At 43.1% G+C, this 20,864-nt stretch overlaps 1 protein-coding gene across 1 annotated transcript in view; it reads right to left on the bottom strand.

Annotated features, from left to right (window-relative positions):
* Positions 1–1,568: 1,568 nt before the first annotated feature.
* The window catches only part of LOC123703505 (tyrosine-protein phosphatase CDC14 homolog), a 37,113-nt gene continuing 17,817 nt past the window's right edge, over positions 1,569–20,864 (bottom strand). Inside the window, exons 2-7 of the mRNA XM_045651536.1 lie at positions 8,235–8,494; positions 5,480–5,686; positions 4,766–5,084; positions 3,907–4,045; positions 3,231–3,426; positions 1,569–2,749 (exon numbers count right to left, since the gene is read on the bottom strand). Of these exons, the coding sequence (XP_045507492.1) occupies positions 1,781–2,749; positions 3,231–3,426; positions 3,907–4,045; positions 4,766–5,084; positions 5,480–5,686; positions 8,235–8,494 (2,090 nt within the window). The 3' untranslated portion in view covers positions 1,569–1,780. The remainder of the gene's footprint in view (positions 2,750–3,230; positions 3,427–3,906; positions 4,046–4,765; positions 5,085–5,479; positions 5,687–8,234; positions 8,495–20,864) is intronic.

The following is a 20,864-nucleotide window of genomic DNA, read 5'->3' as shown; positions in this document are numbered from 1 at the left end:
AAGTTTGTGGCACTGTATGTACTATAATATATATTATATAAAAAAGCTGTCAGTATTCTCTGTCCTGTTAAACGTTATACATTTGTATGATAAAACTAATTTAAACTCTGTATTCATATAATCTAAACTATCTATTGCGAGAAATAATCAAAAATACAACAACATATTATCAACACAATAAATCATATTATGTAAATAACAAGGAAGCCTAATAAAAGCTAATAAAATGGCGTTTTATAGATCTATAATAAGTATTTTAAATTACAAAAATATTTCCTCTTAAAACTAAAAAGAGTGATTGAATATCCAATAAGGCCTCTGAAAAATTCATGTCATCTTTTTTAAGGTCACAAAAATAAATGCATAAAAAATATAAATTATTTCCAAACTTAAAAAGATTACAAAAATACAAGAAATATTTTAAAAAAAATCGTCCAACAAAGACTTTTCAGCCCATTTCTAGTCGTTACAACGTAAAAATCTTGTATCAAAAAAAAAAATGTGTGCGTGTACTAGTGTAGGTACACACTACACACGTAAGAAGTGAAACTTCTTTATGACCTCATTTTTCAAAAAATAATTTACTATATGCAACTTTACAGAAATACGTCGAATCACGCGTGGTAGGGATAAGAAAAAGATGGCGCGTAGCGGAAAAATGTCACGCGTAACGAAAAATATTACACTAAATATTTTTCCAACCCCAATAAAGAAGTTACACTTCAAAAAAATGCAAAAAATAATAAACATACCAAAAAAAAACAATATTGAACATTCAATCACTCCAACGAAGACCTATAAACATTAAAATGATTACAAACATTTAGGCTTGTCTTTTGGGGTCTAATCAGCGAACGATCTCTATACAATACAAACATTTGATAATTTCCTTAAGAGCCAGCGCGCACGAGCAACTTTGTCTCCGCAACTATTTTGTCTCTCCCACCCATGGGCTAGTATGAAAGTGCGCGCACGTAGCGACGCAACTCCCCATACAATTGATGGGAGACGCAAAATAGTTGCGGAGACAAAGTTGCTCGTGCGCGCTGGCTCTTAGACAACTATTAATTTAATAGGGAACGTTGTGATATGGGTTATTAAGTCAGTCGGCACGAATCTAAATAGACCTACACGTTACAACATGTGCTATGCACCTCTAACTATATCTAAGGCCTAGTTTACGCGAGTTTAGTACTTGTCAATAGTTATATTTTTGAAGTTATACTTCTTTTGGCGCGATGGAGAAAAATGATGAGAGTGAATTTTTACGATGCGCGCGCACACCGACACCTAAATTTAACAGCATGAAGTTAGTTCTAGGTGGTATGAAAATTGATAACTATATTCAAGTTGTATATTCTAGTATTTTTTTTCCATACGCCAAATAAGTATAACTTCTAACGCGTGTACATAAGTACACACACTCTTTATTTTTTTTAGTGTCAATAAATTTTCAAATTATAAGCAAGTAAGTATTACAAAATATTGTTTAAAACAATATTTTGTAATTTTGTAACTTGCTTATAATTTGAAAATTTTATGAGTTAATATAGATTAATTATAAATTAGGCAAGATTTAAATTAAAATAAATGTTCGACACTTCTCTTTGCAGTGGTATAAAAAAGCAGTAAAAACGAAACAGTTCATATTTCAGTCTACACGCTAGACACTCGAATATGTATATATTTCTTTAAAATGTCCACTAAGACGCTAATTACACCGTGACAAGTACTAGCTAACTCGTAAACTTAGAACGTGCGTAAGTAACACTCATAGAGATCATTTCTTTTTAACGGTCGAGCTACTGGCGCAACTACTCGAGCGAGTTTGAACGCCGTCTTTCTTCAACAAACTAACACCGAACGCGGGACACTTCTTTCGCAATGCTTTTATTTTATACAGTTTATTCCCTTGAGAATTGTTTGTTTCCTCGTAATTTTCTGGCGTCACGTCGGCTGTTATTATAGAGTTTGATAAGGTGTCCATCGGCTCGGGGCTGCTAGATTTATCCCGTTTTCGTCTAAACCTAAACGGAGCGTCCAACGAGTCAACCGAAATGTTCGTAATGTTGGTATCACTGGAAGAAAGATCCTGTGTGGCTTCTAGATTGCCTTTCGGAACGCTCTTTGGCAATTTTTTCCTCGAACTGGAATTCGACCGAACTATCAGCTTCTTCCTCGTGTTATTGACCACTGGAATTTTGTTCTGCGCTTTGAGATTCGGTTCGGAGGGGAGGCGATTTTTGCCATTCAAATGGCAGTTCTCCGTCATAGCAGATAAGGTTGAAGTTACGCTGACGGTGGTGACCGTGTTTGTGTCGTTCGTGGTCATTTTGGTGACGCTTAGTGCTTTTCTGGTGAACGTTTTGATGGGGCTAGTTCCGTGCGTGTAGTTGGCCGGTCGGGCGAGGTTGGCACGTTGTCCGTGGAAGCTACTTTTCCCTGTGAAGGGTGATTTTACACCGGTCAGTTTATTGGCTTGCGAGTTGGCACCTCTTGTTGGCGGGAAAGTGGACGTTTTGGCCGCGTAGTGAGACTTTAGAGTCGAGTTGATCAACCTCGGCTGTGGTTTTAGATTCGTGTTGTTCGCGTTCCGTATATTGTTGGTTGGCATCATGTAATTCATTTTCGGCGTGAACACTTTTGCCGGCAACATCGGGGACGCGGTGATTTTATACTTTCCGATCACTGATGTTATGTTGTTCTCTGTGTCTGTTTCGTTCGCGTTTAGTGCGTTAGCGTTATCCAACTGTCAACAAAAAAATAATAATTATTAAATGCATACAAGTAACCGGTATATTACAGGTTGGTTCCAAGAATGAGATTAATTTTTATTAAATTGGACATAACAACTAAAACATACGTTTTGGTAATAATAGCCTTAAAAACTTGTCGATTACAATCATACTTGTTCTCCAATATTGTCTGTAGTAAGACGCGTGCGCCCCGTCCGATTAGGGCCCTTCTGGCCTCCTCCACTCAAGCGACAGCTCAAGCCGAGGTTCGAGATCCCCGTCAAGGGGGGACGCCCTTGTGCATGTCGCTACCAGGGTGAACCTTCAGTTCACCCCCGCGTCCGCGTTAAAATGTAGAAGCCCTTCTGGCTAACATTGAGAAACACCTTACAAAAAAGACGCGTGCGCACGGCACGAACACACACACGTACATATACACGTTCAAATGCACGCATACACGCACACACACACGCACACAAACACACACATACGAACCTTGCTAGCGGCGCCCTTGCCCAGTATAGCATGCAGCGACACGGGTCTCTCGGGCGCGGGGGCGCCGACGTGGGGCGCGGAGGGCGCGGGGGCGACGGGCGCCGTCGAGTATATACCACGAGAGAATACAGGAAGCGCAGTAATGTTGTTGCGCCGCCGGTACGACTCGCCCTCCGCGTGCATGCGTGGTTGGATGCTGCAAATAATATAAAAAAAAGTTCAATGAAGCTAGTAAAACATCCTGCTGAAATATGGCACAACGGGTATAATAGATAAACTTAAAATATATACTTCAATGTCTAAACTAACATTTGAAATGGAAAACATTAATGCAACATATGCTGTAAACACTTTCTCGCATATATATGACTAGCTTTCCGCCCGCGGCTTCGTCCGCTTTATTTAAATCCTAATACTCTTCCTCGATCTATCTATTAAAAAAATCCGTTGCTTAGTTTTAAATATTTAAGCATACATAGTGGTATAGGGACAGAAAAAGTCACTTTGTTTTATTATTTATACTATGCAGTGATAGTGATTAATTTCTCGTCATTTCATTAATTAAATTGTGTATTGTGTGTATGTGACACATAATATACAATTTAATTGAAATTACAATAAACTTTCAGTCTCCTACAACAAAAACAACAATACATTCAACAACAAAAACACTAACTTCTCAAGAAACCACTGCTGGTGTCCAATCACAGATCCCGGTCTGCACACACGGAGCCACGCGATCGCCTCGCGCGCAGTGAACCCGTGGTGCTTCATCATGTAGCATGCTATCAACGTGCCTGTACGACCGAGACCAGCTAGAAAAGGAAAATGAGCTTTATTGTGATAGTAATAAGGTTCAATTTAAAATGTCATAATTTTCATAGTTAGTTCACCATGCCCGTACGACCGAGACCCACGGGAAGCGAAATAGAGCTTTATTGTAATAGTAATAAGGTTCAATTCAAAAAAGTTTAAGACTAGCTGGAAATGTAAAATGAGCTTTATTGTAATAGTAATAAGGTTCAATTTGAAAAGTCGTCATCGTTTTCCGAGTTAGCTGGACATGTAAGTAAAATAGAACTTTATTATGACTGTAATATGGTTCAATATAAAAAGCCGAGACTAGCCATGTAAAATGAGCTTTGTTATGGTAGTAATATGGTTCAATTTAAAAAGTCGTCATCGTTTTTCGAGTTAGCTGGAAATTAAAGTGAAAAAGAGCTTTATGAAAATGGCAATAAGGTTTAATTTAAAAAGCATCTCCGTTTTCCGAGTCAGGAATAATATGGAATAGAAGATTATGGAATGTGAGGATACCAATGAGTATTTACTTTAAATATTTTAATATTTTATAGTCGCATTATATGGATGGAAAAATTCCCTAAAAAATAGCTTAATAATTCCCTAAAAGATATAGAGGAAAATAATTGAAAAAAATTTAAACTAGAGAAAGAAAAATTATGAATTTTTTGCTGCCTATTTCATATAAAACTGTAGACAAATTTAACTTATTTCGTCAAAACAATCGTACAAACCTTTACAATGCACAGCCACCGCGCCCTTCGCCATCTCCGAGATCCGTATAAACCTGTTCACGATCAAATCTGACGGCACTGAACCATCAACGAAGAAGAGTTCTCTATGTTCAAAGCCGTGTGATGTAAACTGTCTTGCGTCATATGACTTCTTATTGAGTCGTACTATGGTGGTCACGTGGTGTTTCTTGAAGTACTCGTGGTAGTGTTCCGGGCTGTGGAGCGGGTAGCCGCGGTCGAGCCGCGAGCGGTGGTGGGGACCGGAGAACGCTAGCATTTTGCTTGGGATTATCCAGTTTAGGTCGCCGTTCTCGACTTTCTGGAAGATTATTTCAAATAAAACGCAATCAGTTTCAGTGACAAAGAACAACTAATTTATAGTGCCACAAACTTATCTGACCCGGTGACGGTGCCACTGATGTCGCTTTTTTTTATGTAAACAAAAATAATCCGTATGAAAAGTCTGTGAAAATGTGACATTTCAAAATGGCGGCACGTAGTTCCAGTTTTTGCCACCGGTTCAGATAAGTTTGTGGCACTGTATACAAACACATCACAGACACAATAGACCAGTCATACATTTTGGCATAACTCCCACTCAAAATATAGATAAATTGTAATTCTTTTTCGTGATTGAAGAGAGTTCAATCTTCAACGTTTAGCCAATTAATACGAAGTTTAAATAAAACAATTACTATACACACATGAACTTACCTCATAAAACAAATACTGATCGGCGTCGAAGTGCTCGAAATCAAAGAACCTGGCATCGTGTGCCACCTTTATTCCCTGCAGGACGTCCAACAGGGATATATCGAAGAGCGGCGGACCTCCGGAGGCATCTCGAAAGTTCAGGAGGGACCACGTGCCCTCCGTCAGCTGCTTGTACACAGCGCCCGGTGAACTGCCTAGATATATTATCTAGAAGATAATTTTTCATGTTACTGTTTAAGACAACTAAAACTAATAACAAAGACGTTTGGATGTTTGGCACTCGGGGACTGCCGCGGTAAAGCTATTGCATGCTATGCCTTCAAGCCACACCTCCGTGCTCGTCGGAGTGGGGAGCGTGAGGTTTTTTCGTTACGGAATTTCTGGATTCGGTCCCCGCGCTCAAGGCCCGCGATAGAAACTATGCAATAGCTTAATAAGATGCGAATCTAGTGGGACTTTTGTATTACAGTTTACATGTTAATCAGCATAACATGTATGAGCGAGGAAGTATATTATGCAGATTTTACCAAATATTTGATGATCCACTAGCTTTAATTATTAAAATAAACTCAATAGTTGGAGCTGACGTTAAGAAATTGTTAAATTAATAAGAAATGAAAACAATCCGTGCTTAGAGCTTAGAGTAACAATGCAAATCATGACCCCGCTTGTCGACTGAACTTTATCTCTAACTTCAACATTGTTTTAACTAATAACTGACGATTTTCTTACGGTGCATTTACATCAAACGAGCGAATGCTCATGCTAACCCCACTATGTTTAAGTGTAAACAGACGTAGAGAATTCTTTCGTTGCTCTTAATGCGTTCGAAAAGGTTAATGAACAATACGGAATACGAGTTTTCGTTTACACTAAAATATCACGAAAGCATGCTCTTGTTCTAGCTCTATTTTCGTTTGATGTAAATGCTCCGTTACTAAATGGTGTCTTAATGTTCACTTTACTAATTAGAATTGTAAGGAGTTACTTTATCCTTGTATTGCGCGTCGCGAACACTGATGACTGATATACTATTTGTGTAGCTCAGTAATTGTTCTTGAAGTATTTTTGCTGATTGTAAATTATTTTAACTGATGTTCGTTTACAATGAAGAGACAATGTGTTGTTTAATTTCGTTACTGGTTTAATGGTGATGAGTGAAATGTGTTTTAATTGTTTTAATATATTGCCAAATGCTTTTGGAGGTGTCCAAAACCATATCTTGATTTTATTTAATCGTACTTTTTTATTTTTATTTTTAACTATACATACTCCTGTGTTAAAATGACGTGCTTGTTTTTTCCGAAGTCAAAATTACAGTAACTCTAGGTACGATAGTTGAGGTTGGAATGCTAATAATAACTATAGGATATTTATACAAAAGCGCATTTCATTCTCTTGAAGTGTACGGAAGTTGAAAACATGACTAAAAATTTGTTATAATGTCACGTTTAAAGAAGTAATTTAAGGCAGTTACGCCATTTTCTATTACGTCTGTGGTACCTACGTGTAAAATTATAAAAGCAACTGGTTTATTTCTTTGTAGGTGTACAATTTGTTCCCACGCAACGCGATTATCCAATGAATAGAGATAGAATACATAAAACCTATATTCGTATACTCATGGATGTTAGATGGCTAATTTTTTCGCAAAATTAAACGCTTTAGATTCACCCCTATAAAAAAAACCAACGTCTTAAATGGCAGAAAAAACATCCAACTAATACGTATTACAAATGCGAAAGTTTGTCCGTATGTCTGTAACGCTTTCACACCCAAACGACAGCACGGATATAAATGTATTTTGCTCTGAAAATAGCGAAGGATCCGTGATTAAAAAAAAACCGTCAAAAAAAAAATTACCTACTCATTTTTTTCCATAAATCAACCCCAATCGTAGGGAAGAAGTTTAACGAGTGGATTTTCCGCGAGGCACGGGCAATTTAGATTTTTTTGCACTATCCCATGAACCTTATACATTTCCTTTCCCATCAGATTGCTGCTTAGCAATAAGGCTAATGCCTGTTTTGTAATACATATTATTTTTGTTATACTTTATTTTATAAATTAATAAATAAATAAATAATTTAAAACCCGAAAGGGATAGTCAACCACGTGCCTCCTAACACGCGTTTTCATAGTAATTATGCGAGTATGTGGTATTATGGTAAGGTACCACTTTGTCGATCTTGCAAGGGTGTGGTGCGTGCGTGACCTAATTCATGTCGGTTGTACAAACGTAACTGATGATTTAAAAAAGTATTTTTAGATTGTAAATGCCATAATGAAACTCTAAGTTCTCTGTCTAAACATACATATTTTATATTTTAAGTAACTTCATAATATAATTTATATACGTACATAAAAGATTACATTACAATTTATATACGTACATAAAAGATTACTTCAGTATACATAAAATCGAAACTGTACTAAAGCAATATGGATAAGTGAACCTTAACTGTCGGTCGTCAATTTTATTTCACTAATATCATAAATGCGAAAGTATGTTTTCCCCAATCGTGAAGAATTGACGTCGACCGGATGAAATTTTTGCTTTAGTAATATAACCCTTTTGCATGACACGCCCTTCAATATGTCTGTCCGCGGTTTTGTCCGCAAAACTGAATAAAAATCGGTGCAGCAGTTTTTGAGTTTAGCGAACAAACAGCTAGGTTCAACTGAGGACTTTATATTGTAGTGATTAAGGGCAACAAAATGAGCTTATTTATATGAAAAATATTAAATATCTAACCTGATAACTCCCAATAAGATAGGCGGCATTGAGTCTGAGCGTTTCATTGTTACTCGTGTAGAATACGATCTTCTTCTTTGGATTTTTCTCCAGTTCCTCGTTGAGCTTATTGCAAAACTGGTACAAATGGCACAGGTGATAAGGTCCAAAGTCGAAGTAGAAGTTCTCGTAAACGATCTCATCCTCGATGTGGAAGTATTTACTGTTTCGAGTCGGCTTCGGCTTATATCCGGTTTTAAGGGTTGCGAAGTATAATCTATCTGAAAGAAAGATAGCGTTACTGTCATCTATAATTACTTGAAAGGGCGAGTATAAGGTACATAGTGACTTATAGGTATGTTAGTGATAACTATTATAATTATAACTCTATTTTATTTGGAAGCACATTTGTAACACAGTTTGTTAATAACTTGGAAATGAAAGGGACAGGATGTATTAACCCATTGAGCTCCGAGCGGCCCGATCTGACCACGACACAATAGATTTTCATTGTGTCTGTGATTCCGGTAGCTGAGTTATTACTTAATATCATAATATGTAATTGTTTAACATACTCTGGGAGTTAGATAATCCAATGCAATAGTGGCTCAATAATAATTAAGACTATGGAGCTATGAAGAAAATTCATAGAATGTAATTCAAACATAATTTAACGCTATGAGAAAGTGCCTTAATTCAGATAGTGTGCAAACTGTATCACATTTCTATTTAAACATGAAAAAGTGTCTGCAGTTTTATTTTTAAAGTATTTTTAAAGAGACACGGTTCGATCGCAGATTTAGAGATAGGGAAATTCCGCAATATTAAAGTAAGTTAAAATTTATTCAATCTACTTTTACTCGCATACTATTTGACATTTTGTATACCTACATTACAGTGTTAAAAACTAGAAATTAATCTTGCTAATTTTGAATATTCATATAGTTATACATATATAGTTCAAACAACAAAAAGAAAAAACAGTCAAAGTGAATCCTCGTACGGCACTGGACGAATCTGTTTTTATGTAAGATGCCATATTTGAAAAGCAGAAGACATTGTAGGACATATTGAGCATATCATTAAGATTCCCGTTCGAAGTTATCGATTATCTTCCAAGGATTTTATTTACATACTATTATTGTTATTAAAGATATATTGTTGAGACTAGTGTTGCCCAAATGCAAGAACAAGACGAGACTTAGCCAGTCTTGGTCTTGGTCTTGCGCCAATACACCTGGTCTTGGTCTTGGTCTTGGTCTTGCGCCAATACACCTGGTCTTGGTCTTGGTCTTGGTCTTGCGCTCTCAGTCTTGGTCTTGGTCTTGGTCTTGCAGCAAGAGTCTTGCAAGTCTTGCAATTACCTATTAGTCTAGGTATTACTATTTATTAAAGTTTACTTTAAATCTTAGAAAAACGTATTACAATTGGAACATTGTGAGCTTGAATTAACATAGCCATGGTAAAGATCAAGCAGATTAATAAATAACTGAAGATTTGATAAGAAATTCGAAAAATCAAAGTCCTAGCTGCAAGACGCAAGAGTCTTGCAGGCTATGTCTTGTTCTTGCTCAAGTCTTGCACGGTCAGTCTTGGTCTTGGTCTTGCTAAAAATACGCGGTCTTGTTCTTGGTCTTGATCTTGCAAAAACGCAAGAACAAGACCAAGACTGCAAGACCAAGACTGAATTTGGGCAACACTAGTTGAGACTGAATATCTTAAACGAACTGTGCCCCATGGTTTTGCCCGCATTTCTCCGCTCCTATTGGTCTTAGCGTGACAATACAATATGATATAGCGTGTTAGCGTAAATTAGCGTGTTCAAGCAAACAAACTCTTCAGCTTTATAATATTAGTATTTAGTATAGTATAGATTTCTGTGTTAATATTAAACTTATTGTTGAATGAAATAATGGTGACGTTGGTACGTTTTAAACAGTTTTTATTAGTCAATTGCTTATGTAATTTAAAACCTTATGTATACGAGAATAAGCCAATTACCGTGCCTCATGCCTCGTGAGTCGTGCGTTGTAATCCAGGCGTCTATGAAACGCAATTAAGAGGAAAATATTCTATTGTTTTTTGTTTCCAACTGAAAATAGCAATATTTGTAGAAGGCATGTACCTATATTGTATATTTTATCATTTATAAATACAATAATTTTCAAATACTTGCAGTTATTGGCCAATTGATACTCCTCCCAAAGAGAAGATAAGAAAAGAGAACTAGAAAATTATATAGATAATATAATAATTAAGGATATAGTCGGAAATGTACGAAGCTCCAATATCAAGACCCTAAATCTATCAGCAGTATTGACTGCTGGAAAATCTACTTGTAAGTAACTAGTAGATTTTCCGACATATTCCTATATTGATATTTGAAAATTACTGATGACATACGTCGAGGAATGGATAACAAAGAGCTTACAATTTTGACACTGTTGGATTTTAGCAATGCGTTCAATACAGTTGATTATGATGTATTGTTGAGTGTACTGCTTTCCGTCAATATATCCCCTGTGGCAATAGAATGGTTTCGTTCCTACTTGCACGGCCGTCGACAACGCGTTAAGGTTGAAAATACTTTTTCTTCCTGGTGTGACGTAAGTGCTGGTGTACCACAAGGGGGCGTTCTATCACCTCTCTTATTTGCGATTTTTATAAATTGTGTTACCACAAGACTGACCTCACATTATCACCTATACGCTGATGATCTCCAAATTTATTCACAAGCCACTTTGACTGATTTACCTGAAGCTGTGAACTGTATAAAACGTAACCTTTCACACATATCTGATTGGAGTAAATCTTTTGGGCTGAGTTTAAATCCTTCAAAATCTCAAACAATTATATTTGGCAGCCAAAGTCTCCTTTCTAGGATTAATTGGACTCTGCCACCGATTGTACTTGATGGTACTACTGTTCCTTACAGTAAATCTGTTAAAAATCTCGGTATTATACTAGACGAAACTTTGTCATGGTCTCAGCAGATTAAAAACATAAGTTCCAAAGTATTTGCTGCCGCCTCTAGTTTGCGTCGATTGCGTAATTTGCTTCCCATTCCCACCAAAATTTTGCTGGCCCAATCCTTACTTCTGCCAATCCTTGAGACTACGCTGACGTATGTCTTACTAATCTAACTCAAGAACAACTTAATAAACTTGAGCGGTTACAAAATTTTGCTGTGCGGTTCATTTATGGTCTGCGCAAGTATGACCATGTTTCGGAATTTCGGTCAAGACTTCAGTGGCTCCCCATCCGCCTCCGCCGGAATACACATATCCTTGCCTCTCTTTATTCCATTATCTTTAATCCCACATCACCTTCCTACTTAAAAGCTAATTTTGAATTCCTTGGCACTAGGAATACGAACTTACGATCAGCTGAAAATCTTACCCTTCATATACCTTCCCAGTCTTCCAATTTTTTCCATTCTTCCTTTTCCGTTCAAGCAATCCGCTTGTGGAACTCCTTGCCAGTCACGAAAAGAAAAGCACAGACCCTTCACTCCTTTAAAAGTCAATTGAAGAACTACTACCTTCGCTCGATCACTGACAAATCATTAAAATAAATCTAAATTTAAGCTTTCCTTCTGTATAATTTTAATCTTATTGTAATATTAATGTATCAACTTATGTGTCCTTCATTATGTATAATTCTTTTCTATGTTTACTCTTTCTTCTTTCCTTGTCTTACTCTACTCTTTAATTCTTGCTCACTATATCTATACATACATAGAGTTGCTTGGAAGAAATCGCTCACGAGCGATAAAGCCGCTCTTTGTACATCTATATTATAAGCTATCTTATCTATGTAACAAAATTTACTACTGTGTATGTACAATAAAGAGTATTTCATTCATTCATTCATTGATAGGTATGTGAAATATTACAATGGTTTTGTCCAAACACATCGAGTATGTGTTTACATTTTACTTCAAAACTAAGGCCAAAAGTTGAATATATCGCGACTAGTACATCAAGACATTCAATTACCTACTCATATACGTCACGTAGACAATTGAAACATAACATTGCTATTGCATGCTTCCCGGCAGTTTCTAGCCAACTTACCTAGACGGTATAAAACCTTAATGTTTTCTTTAGCGTACAATTGTGCAAAGGAACTGTTTTAATGCCTTGGCCATTCTAGGTTCTCCGTTTTATTCCAGCAAGGATTATTTATTGGCGCGATAATCCTGATGTAGAGCTTTGCCCGACTTCGAGCTTTTAAAAACATTTTATGTTTCGTTATTCGTTACCTGGTACGTTCAATATACCAGAGAGCATGTTGAATTTTATCAGATTTGAATCTTAAAAACAAACAAAACTGCAGATCGTTATGATACAATATAGATACGTTATGATAGATACGATATGCACAACTTTATACTTCGATATTTGCAATTCAAAACTGAACTTTCACAGGTATCAATAGTCTCCCCCCCGTGGTCCAAGCCTTGTCGCGGCGGAGGGGCTCAGTAGCTTGGGGTGCAAGCCAGCACCTTGAGTGAAGCGAATATGGACCGAGCTGGTTGCTCTCTGTACCTCTCTTATTAGAAGAGTAAATAGGAGATGCATGGCGCTTTGGCGCGTGTCTGTGGCTCAAAGGGGCCAGCGGAGCTTTTGCTCGCAGGATAGCAGACAGGGCCGGGAGTTCTTCGGGACTGCGGGAAAGACAACCCCTATAAAAATTACCCCAATCCTAAGTCAGTGACACTCGGCGAGAGGATGAATGGTCGGTGGGAATCCGGCAGATAGAGATGTCTCAGGGGAGCGCCCCCTGGTTAACAAAAAAAAGCAAAAATGGAGGTCAATAAAACTAAAACTACTCCAGGAGGGTACCACCTCGCTTCGAGTGTGGAGAATCCCTCACGGGACTGTCCCGACGGGACAGTACCGTCAGCCCCATCGTATTCTGGAGGGGGCACTGGCCGCCATATGGGTGATGCATCAGGCCCTAATGCTACTGAGAAACTGACCACTGGCAAACGACTAACGGAGACCGATAAGCTTAGCGAAACGGAACGTGGGGTGGAGGCGCGCACCCAAACGGGGCGTGTTGAAACCAGAAGGAGGAAGACTGGACCCAGTGGGTTGTCCACGGCAACGTCCGTAGATAGTCTCATGACGGTCCAGTCATATGAGGAGGATAGACTGTGGGCCAAGCGAAAGCGGTCCTCTGGAGCGAGCTGCTCAGGCTCCTCCACGGAAGAAGGCCGAACGCGGCAGGCCAAGAAAGCCTCGAAAAGGGGCAAAGGGCGAGGGGCTGCAGCAGCGGGATTCTGTGCAGGTACAGCCTCTGCAAGAAAGACCTTAGCGGACATGACAGCCGCTAGGAAGGCCTTGTCGCGCGTACGGAGGGAATCGGAGCTCGAGGCTAGCGAGGAAACGCAGGTCACCCGAGCCTCTCGAGCCGGTACCTCCCGCGCTGGAGAAACTGGGGACGGACGTCTTGCCGACGATTCTGCCGCGGCCCTCCAACGCCGTATAGAGGAGAGCCTGGATGCCATCGAGCAGGTGCGTGCAAAATCGACAAACCTAAGGGTGGCATTCAAACGTTCCCTCAAGGAAGCCTCGGACACCATTCAAGAAGCGGCGGTGCTTCTTGCACAGCGTACTGCATCAGAGGAGACGCGGCAGCTGCAAGCTGCGAACACCCAGTTACAGGCGGAAATCGCGGGCCTCCGAAAAGAGATGGGAGAGCTTAGGGCTATCATAGGGACCGCACAGCCCATGCAAACGCGAGTGGACTCTGATCTGACCGCGGAGATTTTGCGGCAGGTCGGGGGAATGGTGGACGCCCGGTTAGAAGCGTTGGAGTTGCCTCCAAAAAGGTGTGTAAGGCCCCCATTGGCGGGGGATGGCAGGGTTGAGGGAATGGCGGTTGGGCAAGCCCCAACCGAGGACTTTCCTCCTCTCCCGCCGCCAAAGCCCCCTAATGGGGCACCAGCGAAAGGTGCTGCTCCAGCAAAGGCGAGAAAACCGGAACAGCCTGCTGCGCAGCCTGCAAAACCGGGTCCAGCTGCAAAAGCCAAGGGGAAGGGCAAGGGGAAGGCTGCACGGCAGCCGGAAAAGACCAAGCCAGCTGACAAGGCTGTGCCCACCACTTCTTCTGCTCCCCAGTTCCAGCCACGGCTGGAGCAGGAATGGACGGTCGTCGGAAAGAAGGGCAAGGCGAAAAAGAAAAAGGGGCCGGCGCGAGTGCGCTCGAGGGCGCAGAGGTTGCGCAATCCTTCGTCCTCGGCTGTCGTTATTGCTCTGCAGCCAGGCGCAGTGGAGCAAGGCGTCACCTATGCCTCTATAATGGCTGGATCACGCCAAAAGATTGATTTGGCGGAAATCGGTGTAGGTGCGCTGCGGTTCAAGCGTGCCGCGACTGGGGCAAGGATCTTAGAAGTCCCTGGTGCCGCAAGCTCGAAGGAGGCAGATGCTCTCGCTGCAAAGCTGCGGGAGATTTGGGACGAAGGCACCGTCAAGGTTTCCAGGCCGGTGAAATGCGCTGAAGTGCACATCATCGGCTTGGACGACTCGGCGGCTGTTGAAGATGTCGTGGCTGCGATTTCTCGGGCAGGAGAATGCCCTACAGAACACGTTAAGTGTAGTGGACTGCGCGTGGGCTCTCGCGGCTCGACTTCAGCCTGGGTGAGCTGCCCGATAGCCGCGGCAAAGAAGGTGGCACAGGTAGGCCGTATCCAAGTAGGGTGGATCTCTGCAAGTGTCACGCTTGGCAAGGTGAAGCCACAGCGTTGCTTCCGCTGCCTAGAGGTGGGGCACGTAAGAGCCGAGTGCAATTCGCTCGTAGATAGGAGCAACGTCTGTTTCCGATGTGGAGAAACAGGCCACAAGGCCGGGGAATGTTCTGCCTCCGCCGCTCGCTGCGTTCTATGCTCCGAGGCCAAGCTACCGGCAGGCCATCGGCTCGGGGGCCCAGCTTGCAAGGCTCCCAAGCGGAAAAGAGGAAATCGGGGACGCGATGGTCCAGGTACCGCGCCGTGTCCTTGTCCCGCGCCCGTCGAGGCGAATGTGATGGTTAGCGAAATGGAAACGCAGTAATGGCTCTACTCCATTTCCTCCAAGGCAATATCAACCACTGCGCCGGAGCCCAGGATCTTTTTCTCCAGAGTCTGGCGGAGTGGCAGATAGATGTGGCGGTGGTGGCTGAGCCCTATTTCGTACCGTCCCGGGACAACTGGGCGGCTGACTTGGATGGACTGGTGACGCTCGTAACGCAGGGCGGCACAGTAATGGAAAGGGTAGTCCGGCGGCGGGGTTGTGTCTCGGCCTCGATCAAGGGTAACACAGTGATCGGGGTCTACTTCTCTCCCAACCGTGGCCTGGATGAATTCGAGCGGTTCTTGGCAGATCTGGGGGAACTGATTGACCTAGCTCCTTCGCAGCCCGTGCTTCTGGCCGGAGATTTCAATGCCAAATCAATGGCATGGGGATCATCGGTGAGAAATGCGCGGGGTGCGGTGCTGCAGGAGTGGGCGGTCGCGGCTGATCTCTCGGTCGTAAATCGCGGGAGTGAGCTTACCTGCGTGCGGCAAAGAGGGGGCTCCATCGTCGACATCACCTTCGCTAGCCCCCCCCTTGCAAGGCGAATTACTGACTGGAGGGTTGTTACTGATGTGGAAACGCTGTCGGACCACAGATACATCCGCTTCAGCGTCTCTGCGCCATCCGCGTTTCGCGGTGAGCCTTCCCTAAATGGTGGACGTCCGCGTTGGTCGATTCGTAGTCTCGATAAGGAACTCCTAATTGAGGCTGCCATTATTCAGGCATGGATCCCTGCACCGCGGATCGCAACAACAGTAGAGGACGATGCAGCGTGGATGGCTGATGCCATGGCGCAGGTGTGTGATGCGGCCATGAGTAGAGTTCGCTCGAATCCGCGCAGAAGACCGATGTATTGGTGGTCCGCCGAAATTGCCCAGCTGCGCGCATCCTGCGTGGCTGCGAGGCGGGCGTACACCAGGCACCGGCGCCGGAGTGGACGGGATGAAGTGGAGGAAGCGCAACTGTATGCCTCCTACAGGGAGTGCGTTACCTCTCTGCAAGAGGCAATCAGCAGCGCCAAGGATAGAGCATGGGAAGAGATGCTCGAGGGTCTGAACCGGGTGCCGTGGGGTCGGCCGTATAAACGGGTGAGGCAGAAGCTCCGCCCGTGGGCTCCGCCCCTGTCTCAGTCTCTCGAGCCCCGTCTGCTAGAACAGGTTGTGGTGTCTCTGTTCCCGGACCGAGGAAGATACTCTCCCCCGCCGATGGCGGCGACACCTGCGTCACAGGAGGAGCTTGCAGAAGAAATCCCTGCCGTTACCCATGAGGAGTTGGAGGCGGCAGTTACGCGGCTTAAAGGGAAAAACACTGCTCCTGGACCTGACGGGGTACCTGGTCGAGCGTGGGTGCTAGCGTTGGAAGCCCTCGGGCCCCGTGTGGAGCGGTTGTTTTCGGCTTGCCTTGAGCGGGGCCAATTTCCCCGTAGGTGGAAGACAGGGAATTTGGTCCTGTTAAGAAAGGAGGGGCGCCCGCGCGATTCGCCCTCAGCGTACAGGCCTATTGTATTGCTTGACGAGGTGAGCAAGCTTTTTGAGCGCGTTTTCGCAGCTCGCCTCGTCAACCATTTGGAGGGAGTGGGACCAGACCTCAGCGGGAACCAGTTCGGCTTTCGCCGTGGTCGGTCAACACTCGACGCGATATCTCGCGTGAGAGCCACCGCAGAAGATGCGGCCGCTAGTGGAGAAGTCCTCCTGGCGGTGTCTTTGGACATCGCCAACGCGTTTAATACCCTACCGTGGGGCAGTATCCTGCAAGCTCTCCACTATCATCGCGTGCCGGGCTACATGGTGCGACTGCTGCGGTCATACCTATCAGATAGGACTGTTGCCTATCCAACCCGCGATGGATGGAGTGAGAGGGAAATGTCGTGCGGTGTCCCACAGGGGTCGGTCCTCGGGCCTCTTCTGTGGAACATCGGGTACGACTGGGTCCTGCGCGCCACTAACCTCCCAGGTGTTGGCGTAACTTGTTACGCCGACGATACTCTGGTGACTGCGCGTGGGGCTACATATGAGGAGGCAGCTTTATTAGCTACCACGGGAGTTGAGCAGGTGGTGTGCCGCATCCGGCGGTTGGGACTACGGGTGGCGCTGGAGAAATCCGAAGCCATCTTCTTTCCCGGTCGCCGGAGGCTGCATAGCGCAGGCTCAGAGATCCGGGTGGATGGGGTAGCGATCAGGGTCACCACCACCATGAGATACCTAGGCATCGTGTTGGATAGCCGATGGAGGTTTACGGAGCACTTCCGTCGCCTCGCCCCCCGTCTTGTAGGGGCGGCCGGAGCACTGGGAAGTTTGCTGCCAAACCTTAGAGGTGCTGGGGGTGGGTGTCGCCGGCTATACACTGGCGTAATCCGCTCCATGGCCCTCTACGGGGCCCCCATCTGGGCAGACACCCTGAGCGCCCGTACCAGACCCCTCTTGCGGAGGCCGCAGCGGGTCATGGCGCTCAGGGTAGTTAGGGCATACCGCACGGTGTCTTTCGAGGCTGCCTGCGTAATGGCCGGAACGCCGCCATGGGATCTGGACGCCGAGATGCTAGCGGACGTGTATCGCCGCGTCTCGGCGTCTAGGTCACATGGGGTGAATCCTTCCTACGAGGAAGTAGAGGAGTGGAGGGCCGAGGCTGTCGAGCGGCGGTTCCGGGAGTGGGAACGCCGGCTCGAGGAGCCCAGCGCGGGTGAGAGGACGGTTGCGGCCATACGTCCAGTCCTCCAAGAGTGGTGCGACAGGCGGCACGGGGCCATAACCTTCCGCCTTACGCAGATACTGTCCGGGCACGGCTGCTTCGGGCGGTACCTGTGTAAAGTCGCGAGGAGGGAACCCAGCATGGTCTGCCACTGGTGTGCCTGCCCGGAGGACACGGCTGATCACACCCTTGTCGTGTGCCCCGCGTGGGCCGAGCCCCGTGCTCGCTTAGTCGCGATAATCGGGCCGGATCTCTCTCTACCCTCCGTTGTTCGCGCAATGGTGGATGGCGACAGATCCTGGCGTGCGGTGATCGCATTCTCGGAGAGTGTGATCTCGCAGAAAGAGGAGGCAGAGCGGGTGCGCGAGAGGGATCCTCACGCGGACCCGATCCGGCGCAGACGTCTTATTGGGCGTCGTCGCCGTGTTGCGGCCGCTTTACACGGTCGCAACGTGCCTCCTTGACGAAGGGCGCCGGGCGGTGGAACGGGGAATGTAATCCATCGTCCGGTGCGGTGAGGCGACTTGAGACGTGTCCCGCTCATGCCGCCAACGGGAGGGAAGAGCAGGCAAATCACCTTTCCTGTTCTTGGCTTGCGCCTGGCCTGGAGATGGGCTGCCGCCGAGGGGGTTGCGGAAGAATTCTAACAAATACCCGCGGCCCCCTCATTAAAGCGGCTCGACGGAACACAGTGGGGTTTTAGTCGGTAAGAATCCGACATAACCCACGGCTCCTTCCCCGGGGGCCGTGGGTATCTTTGGAAGATTTCCCCACTATAAAAAAAAAAAAAAAAAAAAAAGGTATCAATAGTCTCTGCTAATTGAAACCAAACATTGGAAATCTGGTCTTGCATCCGCGGCTTCATTTTAATTGAAGCTACCTATTCTTTCGACTCCGAATTCTCCATCAATATGCGGCAAGCGCTGATTCGCTTAATTGGGACATGCATATAAAACTACTCCGAATTGGGTCCATTACTATTAAATGACCAAATTAAATATTTTGCTCAATTATGTGGGGAATGAGCACGTGTGCGCAAAAAGTTTTATGTAGGTACTAACTTCTAAATTAAAACGTTTAACAAACATTCTACTGGCATAGGAACTAGAAATACGACTTAAAGATTAGATTTTTGTCTGGAGATATTAAGGCTAGAGAGTGATAAAGGCTACTTTTTCCCGCTGTGAAACACCTCATCCCTGAGGGAATTGTCTTTTATTACGCCGTGGGCGGAATGTTGAATTTTAATTTCAACATAAATATGAAATACTAACGCTCTATCGACGGATGAATGAATAAAAACTTTACAAAGAAAGAAACCAAGCAAAGCAATATTACAACCAACATTTCCGACCCATTTATGTCAGGAACGCTGAAAATGAAATCGCAATCACCTTGAATACCAAAAGAAAGCACGCCAAAGTTATCCGATACTTTGAATTTCAAGGTGAGCTTGGAAATTAGATCAATTTTTAATTATAGCGGCCAAGTGGCTGTTCAGGCAGTGACGGGTAACCCTGCATCGTTAAGTGGCGATTACTTTACCTTACACTATTATTAACATGAAACGGAAGATGCAGTAAAAGTGGAAGGTATGAACTGAAGGCGATTTGCTGTATAAATAGCAACTAGCAACAGCCATTTTTAAATAGATGATTTTAAAGCAACTTCTGGAATATCAAAATGTTAAAACAATTTGTGAATTTTCTACCTAACCACAAATATCAAGAACGTTACGTTCTTGGTATTTGGATTCTAAGTGTATTAAATAATTTACCTTTTAGAAAAAAGCATATTTTATTTGGAAAATTTTATATGAATTCTGATGTAAGTCAGCTATCGTTGAAACAACTACAACAACAACTTCAACATTTTAAAAGGCATGCATCAGAGGATAATTTCATTCAACACTTAAATAAGTAAGTAGTAGATTTTCCGGAATATTTATTTAAGAGTTTTAATTCTTCTTTATTGTATTAAATAACACTATTATGCATGTCAAAAAATTGCATTATACAGCTTAGAATACCATCCAAATATTACAAAAATAGCAGCATGACATAACATAGCCTTAACATTTTTCATTGCCAGAGATGTTTGTGCAAAACTCAAACAATGCTTTATTTCCTAACATCACGTCAAACTTGACGAGCGAACCGGCATACATAAGATCTTATCGATTCCTATAATGAATTCGGAAAAGATAATATGTAAATAATTCTTTCTTGGGCCATACCACTTATGCAACGTCAAGGCCACGCTGTCACCTGCACCCCACCCTTATTGCATGTGTATTGTGTAGCGGGTAGGAAATTATGGCTATTTCTATACGCCGTAAGGGTAGCTTATTTAAATTTTTAATCACTACAGGTCACCGAGGGCGGAGTCTAGAATATAAAGTATCGAATAACATTTGCAACTTTGCAAGAATGCGGTATCAATCTTGTATATCTGATATACATGTTTACAATAGCGGCATTTTATAATGATAAACAGATTTATTTTAGAGTAGATTATGGTGAGTAGAGATTATGTTTTTTATCATAAACAGTATTCTTAGATCTGTAGCAGACATTAATTCAGGAGACTTTGGTAAATTTGCGCTTGATTAGTTTAAAAACAAATAACACGTTTGATAATCTGAAAATCATCAATGAATTAACTCATAAACGGTAAACCGGTATGCATTTATCACTGAGCAATCATTGTTCTGAATGAATAGTCAATTATCGGAACTCGTGAAAGCAAATTAACTTGTAAATTACGTTTGTTATCTAAATTACCATTTAGTAAATTAATTTAATACGTCGATACATTTTAAATAAAATCTATACTATTATTATAATATATAAAGCTACACTACCACTGACTGACTGACTGACATCGGGTTTCTCGGAAACTA

This window comes from Colias croceus, chromosome 26, assembly GCF_905220415.1.
Source record: "Colias croceus chromosome 26, ilColCroc2.1".
Lineage (NCBI taxonomy): Eukaryota > Metazoa > Arthropoda > Insecta > Lepidoptera > Pieridae > Colias > Colias croceus.
This window is presented reverse-complemented; position numbering and strand designations above follow the sequence as displayed.